We start from the raw sequence: 8,931 nt of genomic DNA, 5'->3' as shown, positions 1-8,931 counted from the left end.
GCGCTGGGGGAACCGGGGCCGCCACCGCCACCACTTGCACAGCCTTTCCTGGCCGTTGCGAGGGGCACCACGATGCTGCGTGGTCGGGACGCTCTCCAGGTGGCCGGCTGCGGTGCAGCGGCGCGGCGGGCGAGGCGCATACGTACAGCTGCGCAGTGGCTGCCTGCCAGCAGGAGGCTGGGCCTGTTTTGGACCCCACTCACTTGTGAAGCGGCTGCACTCTATCCATCACGCCCTGTACCGCAGAGCATCTTCCGCAGTCCAGCGGGGCCGCTCCAGCCGCCCCTGTCCCGGTGCCCGGCCCCACGTCCGTGCTCCACACGCCCCCGCGACCACGCGCGCCGCGCGCGCCGCAGCTCGGCGGCGGCGGCGCCCCTCCGCCCGGCGCGCGCAACGTGGCGCCGGCGTATCCGCAACGACGGGCGGGAGGCGGCATCCTGGGGCGGGCGCTGCGGCTGCCGGTTGGGCTGCTGCAGGCGGCGCTCGGGGTGGTCGCCTCGGTTGCACAGCTCGCGCTTGCAGTGGCGGCGTTTGCTGGGGACAGGGTTCTGCCACGTGGCGTCATGCGGTCGCTTAGGGGTGAGGACAGCACGGCCGGCAGTGCAAAATGTGTGCGCATGCAGCAGCAGCACCGCCCAGTGGCAGCGGCCACGCGGCGCGCGCTTGCTGGGGATTAGTGCGGGGTTGCGTTGATGTGGTTTGCGCGGCCCAACCAAAGGCAGCTGGCTGCAGATTATCCAACATGTCAACCGAAGACATGCGGCAGGGAAATCTGTGCGCGCGTGCGCGCGCGCGCGTGCACACACACACACACACACACACACGCACACACACACACACACGCACATGTGCTCACACACATGCTCACGCACGACACACATACACGCATGCACGTGCGCATGCGCTCACGCATGCACGTGCACGCTTGCGCACACGCGCAGCGACGCCACCCCGGCCGCGCCCCCCGGCCGCACGCGCAGGCATGGCTGTCGCCCTTATCGCGGCCAACAGCGCCGCCGGGGACCCTGCTCAGCAGGCGGGCGAATTTGCTGACGCGTTCCGGGCGGCGTTTGGAGAGCGCGGACCCCAGTGGCTGCGGCAGTCGTGGGGCCAGTCTACGGCGGCCGCACACGCGCAATTCAAGTTCCTGTTTGTGTACCTGCATGCGCCTGACCATGAGGTGTGAGGATGGTTCGGATCAGTCGGTTTGTGATGCATAGGCGGTCAGGAGGGTGGGTGCGTGGGGTGGGCGGCTGGGAGGGTGGGGCTGGTGGATGAGTGGGTGGGGTGGCTACTTGCAGGGAGGGTGGTGGCTTGGGTGTGATGGTGTGGAAAGGATGAATGGGTTGGGAACCGGATGTGCGCGGGTATGTGAGCATATCATTTTGACGGGGTGCAGTTGTATGTAGGTGCGTACGCACGCACGCGTGCATGCACGCGCCCACGCATGCTTGGACGGGGTGGTTGCCCATGCCATGGGCCGTGTGTCCTCTCTGCATGCTTCTGCAGTGATGATGCTCTTGCATGCCCATCAATCAGCCTTTCACATTCACCCACCCTTCACAACCACCTCCCAGGACACGGAGGCCTTCTGCCGCAACGTCCTGTGCTCTCAGGACGTCACATCACACATCGGGGAGCACTTCTTGGCCTGGGGCGGCGACATTCGCCGCTCCGATGCTTTCCTGGTAAGGGCTTGCACGGCGGTTGCTCGAGAGGGAGGGGCCTTGGGGCTGAGGCGCAGGGATGTGCCCGCAGCTGTTGTGACGTGTGTTCATCAGGCGTGTGTGTGCATGCTGCGCGCGGCTTGGACGCTCGCCCTGACGGCGTGTGCGTTTGCGCATGCTGCGCGTGTGTTTATGACATGTCGCTGGGACTTCGCGCTGAGGTAAATGATCACCCCTCCTTTCAAAGCAAACTGTTGATTGCGAGATGCTTGAGCTTTGCTCTTGCAGACACCAGACAGACACGCATGCCTGGTGTGTGCCTCAGCACCCAATCTCGCGTGCGCCCAACCTCGCTGGCTCCCCCCTTCCGCAGCTGGCGTCGCGCCTGCACGTGACCACCTACCCGTGTGTGGCACTGCTGGCCTTCCCTGGTTCGCGCACAAAGGTGGTCGCCTGCGTGCAGGGCCGCTTCGGCGCCCCGCAGCTGCTGGCGGCGCTGCGGCGGGCGGCGGAGGAGCACGGGGTGCTGCTGACAGCGGAGCGGCTGCAGCACGAGGAGCGGGTGCGCGCGGGGAGAGGGAGGCTGATCAATGGGGTGCCTGCTGCTCGGGGAGAGGCAGGCTGGTTAATGAGGCGCCTGCTGCTCGGCTGTTGGCGGGCGTTTAGGCTGGGCAGGCAGTCCGCAGTTGACTGTTGAGCTTCGCTGCAGCCCACCCCTTGCGTCGCTGACCTGTGTGCACCAAGCTGGCCACCACTACAATGCACCTGAGCCTTGCATAACCATACGCCTGTCTGGCCGTTCTCGCACCATTTTTTTCTGCTAGCCTGTGCCTCTACCCAACATGCCTGCAACGTATCTTTCCGGCTGAGTGGCGCGTCAATCCATGCATGCGCTCACACCCACTCACCGCATACGCGTGCTGATTCTCCCCCTCGCGCACAGACACACACACACGCGGTGCACACACACACACACACACTCACACTCACACTCACACTCACACACACACATACATACACTCACACATACAGGCACGCGTGTATACAGGCACATGCATGCTTGTAAGCCAACATATGCAACCACACCTATTCAAGTGCCCTTGCGCACATGTATCCCCCCCTTGAAGGAGCAATCGCGCGTGCTGCTGGACGAGCAGAACCGGGAATACGAGGAGGCGCTGGCCGCAGACAGGGAGAAGGCGCTCAAGCGGCAGCAGGAGCAGGAGGCGCTCGATCGCGAGGCCCGAGAGAGGGAGCAGCGCCAGGCGGCGGAGAGGTGGGTGTGGCGCGGCGCTTGGGTGCAGGGTTCGAGCCATGTGCCGGTCCTTGTGAGGGCAGGGGCAGTGCCGGTTGAGGCAGTTGCGCGGTCGCACCTGGGTTTTTTATACGGTTGATTGGGGGTGCCGCATTCCCTGTGTTGCAATAGGCGCCCCTTTGCAAGGAGACCCCATGCCATGACTGCACCTCTTTCCCTGCCTCATGTGCCTCTACATCCACGCCCCAAAATCCGCCCCAGGGCCGAGCAGGAGGCCGCCGAGCGGCGCCGCACTGAGGCCGCTGACGCCCTCAACGCGCGCCGCGCCGCCGCCGCCGCCTCCCTCCCCCCCGAGCCCGCCCCCGGCGCGCCCGCCGCCGCGGTGCGCGTGCGGCTGCCCGACGGCTCCAACCACCTCCGGCGGTTCGGGGCCTCGGAGGCCGTCGGCCGCGTCTACGATTGGGTCAACTCACTGGAGGGCTGCACCTTCCACAGGTACACCCTGGTGTGCAGCTACCCGCGCCGCGCGTACGACGCGGACAGCCGGGGCCTCACCCTGGAGGCCGCGGGGCTCGCGCCGCAGGGCGTGCTGTTCGTGCAGGTGGAGGACGACGATGACTTCATCGCTGGCGGGGGCGGCGCGCCTGCGGCTGCGGGAGCGGGGCCGTCGGGGTCGGGTGGGTGAAAGGGCGTGAGAGCCCATGTTTTTACGGCTAGGTCCGGAGAGCGCAGGCATGTGCGTCTAGTCATGCATGCTGGAGTCGGTTTCTCTCTGCCCTTGGCCTGTGTCGGCGCTCTTGCTGTTACCTTTTGTAAACATCAAGACATTAGGCACCTTTTCTATCAGAACCTTATCCAGCTCGAGCTGTTGGGTGGTGGTTGTGACATGGCATCTCTATTGGCCGCAAATTTGGTAGCTTGGCTTGATGGCCCCTTTGGCTAGCAGCTTTGTCTTCCCAAATCACCTCATCACCTTGTTGTTGCAAAGTCTATCAGCAACTGCACACATTACTGCATGATGTCACTTGGCGTCACTGAAACCGATGCACAGCACATGATGGTTGTGCGACTAGCGCAACGCCCGTAATCACCCCTGCCGCACTGACTTTATCTCACAAAGCATACTCAAGTGTTCAATTCAGCCATATGCGATACATGATCAGCGTTAAATCGGCGAAATTGCTCAGATCCTTCTTTGAGAGCGCCGAGCACATATACATCCACGATCTCACAGACTTCAATACAGCCTATCTCATATAGCTGAGCTGCGACGTTGACACTGTCTGCTGAGCGCCTGGTACATCCAGTGTCGCAACCGCCAAGCAGGAGCAGAATCCAGAATGGGGACGCCGCGAGGGCGCGATGGGACAATTGACGTGCCGCGGCTGCAGGAAAGAGCCGCGCATTATGCCCATAAGGCGGGCGCATGCGATGTCACTGTCAAGCAGCTGCAGGAGCTGCTGTCCGATGACGTCGGGGGCGCAGTGCTGGCGATGTCGGAAGAGTTGCTGCACTCTCTGCTGGTCACAGACCTGTATAAGGTCAAGGTGGGCATCTTGGTGTACTGCATGTGTGAAAAACGTGCGTGTATGCTATTGTACGACTGCAACTAGTCATTAGCAAGGTGCGTGCTGATGCCGCAGGAGGAGCGCAGTCTGGTACAAATTTTGATGTTGGTGCATGTTGCAGGCATCTTCTGCATGGATTTGTCAGCAGCAAAATGTGTGCCGCTGTATATGAGTGTGAGGTTCTGCTGCAGCTGACGGGGCGCCAGTGTAGTGCCAGTGCGCTCGAAACTACGGGTGAGCATGCAGCCACCCCGTGCGCAGCTCTGGTGATGCCACCACCTGGTGTGCCACCACCCACAAGCCATTCGCCGTTGACACGCCTCTGCCACTAACTGTACACTCCATAGACGGCGCACATACGCAAACCCACAACCCCTTGTCAATCAGATGCAGGAGATGTACGCAGATTACCTCCTACCAGGCACCACCGCGGACTTTGTACTGCACATCAGGCGCTCCCCCCTGCCTCTCAAGCGGCTGCGCGAGGAGCACCCAGCCATATGGGCGGCCCTCGAGGCGCGCACGTGCTGCGCCATGCAGGAGGTGGACCCGCTGCCTCCAGTGTTCCTGGAAGCTCTGCGCGAGTTTTGCCCCGCGGTCGGGGCGGGCCGAGGCCGCGGCGGCGCAAAGCAGGAGCCTCCGGCGGGAGCCGTCAGGGCGGGCAGCAGCCAGGCAGGGGCTGCAGAGGAGGCGTGTGCGGGTTTTGAGCCGAGCACGGCGCTTCGGGCGGCGACGGCGGCGTGTGGCGTGGCACCGGTGCGCTGGGAGGAGACGGATGAGGGGGAGCTCGTGGCTGTGGCAGCCGGTGAGGGCGCGTTGGTGGCGTGTACAATTGGGGCGCAACGACCTCCCTGTATGTTCCCTGGGGTATCCAATCTGGGCAGGGTCATGTGATCACACACACGCCCTGCTTTGAGCACATGCGGCCGGCTTCGTTGACACTATCGCAGCTCTTGCATAGCGTTTCGTTCCTGGCCAAATCAAATTGTGGCTGGGTGCACACACGGAGCTCGAGCGTCTACCATCCACCCGAACAGCGCGCCTGCCGTCTTGGTTGTGGCTGTCTGTCTCCTCCTCCTCCCAATGCCAGGGCCTATCCACGCCGCAAGCAACGTGGAGACGACCCTGATGCAGGCGGTGCAAGAGGCCCTTCTCGACGCGCAGGCCGAGGCGCTGAGTCGTGCGTTATCCCCAGCCCGTCCCCATGCAGACGCCGCCGCCTTGCGCGCATCCGCACCCGCGCCAGCGGGAAACGCCGACGGCGCGCAGGCAGACGCAGAGCAAGCTGGGGCTGCGGCGTGGCCGGTCCGGCAGCTGGCGGTCGGCGGGGCAGCTTGGGCGCTGGACCGAACAGAGCGGCTGGCCAACAGTCTGGGGATGATGGCAGCGGTGGTGGAACGTCTGAACGCGGCTGGCCACAATTTCAAAATCGTCTTCATGGCGGGTGCGCTTCTGCGCGGGGGTGCTGCGCAGTTGGAGCAGTCGTGGGGAACACGTGGGATTCCTGTGTACCCGCACCCCTGAGCAACCCCATTGTGCCGAAATCCCATCGAAACAAACCGCCCTTTGCAAATGGCAACTGCCCCACTGCGCGGGCGCCCGCCCAGGCCGCCGCTCCAGCGACCTGCGCCACCTCCTGCTGTCCAACCTGTTCTTCATGCGCCACTGCAAGGGCTACGCGGGCACCTCCTCCGTCCTCGCCGCCGCGCTGCTCCGGCCAGCGCTCGCGCGGGCGGGGTGGGGCGCCGCCGCGCGGCGGGGGCTGGTGGGCGGGCTGGTGGGTACGCACGCGCACGAGATGGCGAGCGCCGTGCAGCAGCTGATGGCGGGGTGGGACGAGGCCGCCGGTGCGGCTGCGGGGTTCAAGGTGAGCGGCGCGTGTTACGTGCAGAGGTTGCATTTGCCCATGCGGGCTTCTGAGAGTGCAGGAGTTGCTGCGTGCGCAGGACACGTTATGGCTGCACCATGCTGCCAGGGGAGCGTGCGAGCCACCCAGCACGTGCGGCTGCCCCAGTCAGCACAGCCACGGATCAAGTCGCATGGCAGACGCAAGATTTCTCTGCTGCTGGCGGCCGCCACTCGACAGCCTGGTTGAGGCCAAGGCTTTGTAATCACACTGCTCAACTGACCAACTGCTACTGCTGTCGCTGAAAGATCGCGGACCTGCTCCTACGAGCGTGTCACCTGACCTCCCATCCCCTCAACACCCCCACCTGGCCCACCCGACCCCAACCGCCAGGGCCCTATCTGCATCACCCAGCTCCTGGCGCACCTGCTCTTCCTCGCAACAAACGGCCCAGGCCCGGGTGGCGCCGTCGCCCTGCCCGACACCTTCACCACGCCCGCGTTCCTGGCAGCCTCCTTGGCTGCCGACGTGCCGGCCCAGTTCATGACCGACGTCGCCGCCCGCCACGGCTGGACAGTGCCGCTTGGGTCAAAGGTGTTTGACCTGTTCCGCATCTGGCGGGTTGACAGCGGCGAGTGCGCCGGCGTCGCAGCGCGCATCCTGGACGCCTGGGAGGCGCGGGTGGCCGCGTGCACGGCCGCAGCGGCGGCCACACGCAAAGCAGAGGGCGGGAGCGTAGGACCGCCGCCGCCGCCGCCGCCTCCTTGGCCGCGGCTGCTGCACTCCAACCTGGGCACTGTTGAGGAGGCGCTGGGGCTCATGGCGCTGCCAGAGCGCCTGCGGCCTCACACACTCGGGTTTGGCGGCCTGGCCGACGGCTTTGGGGCGTTCAGCACGCCAGGGAGGAGCAGCGGGGGCGTCTCCGGGGGCGGGAGCGCCGGCGAGGGCACCGCAGCTGAAGGCGGCGAGGCGAGGCTGCAACTGGCGTCGGTCGTGATGAAGCTCGTGCAGGCGCGGCCGCCTCTGGCTGGTGGATGCAGTCAATGCATCAGCAGCAGCAACAGCACCGGAGGCGGCGGCAGCAGCAGCAGCAGCAGCAGCAGCAGCAGCAGCAGCAGCAGCAGCAGCAGCAGCAGCAGGGGCCGCAGCAGAGGCAGCAGCCGTGATATGCACGGCGTTCAGGCTTGCGCATGCAAGCTGGGGGATGGCTCTGGGGGCAGCAAGTTGCAGGTGGACCCATTCTTGCCAGAGGCGGACCGGCGGCATGTCGCAGAGGCCACACGCGCCGCCGCGTCGCGCACACGGCTGCTGTCGGCACGGGGCCCGCGGGCGGACGCGGCAAGCGCGATGCTGGCGGCTGCGTACCACGCCGCTTCGCAGTCGTGCGTGCTCAAGTTGAGTTGATGCGCGGCAAGGGTGATGCGCATGTGTTTGCATGCTCAAATTGGGTTATTTATGCGGCGAGGGTGTTGCGCACATGTTGGCAGGCCAGGGTCTGCAAAGCGGCATGAGCGGCATGAGCGTTCACCGTTAGCGCTGTTACAGCAAGAACAGAGAGGAGTAATAAGGAGAACCAGAGAGTTGCATGGAAAGTAGTTGGGCGCGGTGCACTTGTAGTGCTTGACAAGTAGTGTTGGGAAAGTCCCTCGACGCTTTGGATTAACTTCCATATGGGGGGCAGATCGCTGTGCAAGCAAGCGGCTGCAAGCAAGCACAAACAAGCAGTGGCAAGCAGATAAAACAATGCAATGCAGTCTATTTTCAGGGCCTGGGTGCGGCCCTGTCTCCAAGGCAGATCTGCAGGGCTACGAGGGTGGGCTGCCACTCCGCGACGCGGCAGCACTGCTGCCGACTACTGATGCTGCTGATGCTGCTGCATGCTTCTGCTGCCGCTGCCGCTGCCGCTGCTGTCGCCAGCGCAACTGCCGGCGCAACTTTGCTTTGCTTTGTTACAATTGTCTAGGCTAGCTAGACTCCTCCCGCCACTGTGACCAACCGGTGTGGAACCAAAAACAGGGGTTAAACACAAACTAGCCGCCCAAGGCAGGCGGCAACACACGTAACACCAAACAAGCCAAGATAAAGCTGCAGATATATAAACAGAGCAGTGAGGGCGCACTGCACACACCCCGGAGACATGCCTGGCCCTGGGCCCTGGGGCCTCTCCAGGGCACAGGTGGGCCGCAGGTTTGACTTGACCGCCTGCGGCGACGGTAGCGCGGCATCCGCGCCCCTGCCCCCCTGTCGGCGCCCCATGTTAGCAAGGGCATGACGGTGCAGGGGTGTTTGCCCGGGGCCCCCCGTCACCCCCGCGCCGCAGGCGGCGGATACAGGAGTGGTAGGGCCGTAGTCGGGCGGGTGTGGCAAGTAACGCCCCCCGTGCAATACGGCGCGGACAGCGAAGCCGCCCCGAGGAGTGCAAGGAGTTGTGGGCTCGACCCGCTGGTGGGAACATGGTAGACCAGGTGACAAGATGGTCAGATCGCGTAAAACACAACACAAAACCAACACAACGCCATGAAAACAGCAAGCCTCGCTGCGCGCAGCGCCCCCCACCCCGGGCCGCGCCGGCCGACGGCAGGGCCGCACGGGGCC

At 64.6% G+C, this 8,931-nt stretch overlaps 2 protein-coding genes across 2 annotated transcripts in view; both read left to right on the top strand.

The window, feature by feature from the left end:
• Nucleotides 1-3,607, top strand: part of MNEG_7007 (FAS-associated factor 2-B) — a gene marked incomplete at both ends in the record, with an annotated part of 4,243 nt that extends 636 nt beyond the window's left edge. Inside the window, 5 exons of the mRNA XM_014044520.1 lie at nucleotides 981-1,180; nucleotides 1,578-1,688; nucleotides 2,041-2,229; nucleotides 2,795-2,943; nucleotides 3,184-3,607. Of these exons, the coding sequence (XP_013899974.1) occupies nucleotides 981-1,180; nucleotides 1,578-1,688; nucleotides 2,041-2,229; nucleotides 2,795-2,943; nucleotides 3,184-3,607 (1,073 nt within the window). The remainder of the gene's footprint in view (nucleotides 1-980; nucleotides 1,181-1,577; nucleotides 1,689-2,040; nucleotides 2,230-2,794; nucleotides 2,944-3,183) is intronic.
• Nucleotides 3,608-5,927: 2,320 nt separating this feature from the next.
• MNEG_7006 (hypothetical protein) lies at nucleotides 5,928-7,740 on the top strand (the record flags this gene model as incomplete). Its single annotated transcript, XM_014044519.1, has 3 exons — nucleotides 5,928-5,934; nucleotides 6,098-6,357; nucleotides 6,730-7,740. 3 exons carry the CDS (start codon nucleotides 5,928-5,930, stop codon nucleotides 7,738-7,740), a joined length of 1,278 nt encoding a protein of 425 aa, XP_013899973.1.
• Between the last annotated feature and the right edge of the window lie 1,191 nt (nucleotides 7,741-8,931).

The sequence above is a fragment of the Monoraphidium neglectum genome, assembly GCF_000611645.1.
Source record: "Monoraphidium neglectum strain SAG 48.87 unplaced genomic scaffold scaffold01201, whole genome shotgun sequence".
NCBI lineage: Eukaryota > Viridiplantae > Chlorophyta > Chlorophyceae > Sphaeropleales > Selenastraceae > Monoraphidium > Monoraphidium neglectum.
The sequence above is the reverse complement of the archived record's forward strand: the minus strand, read 5'-3'. Positions and strand labels throughout refer to the sequence as shown.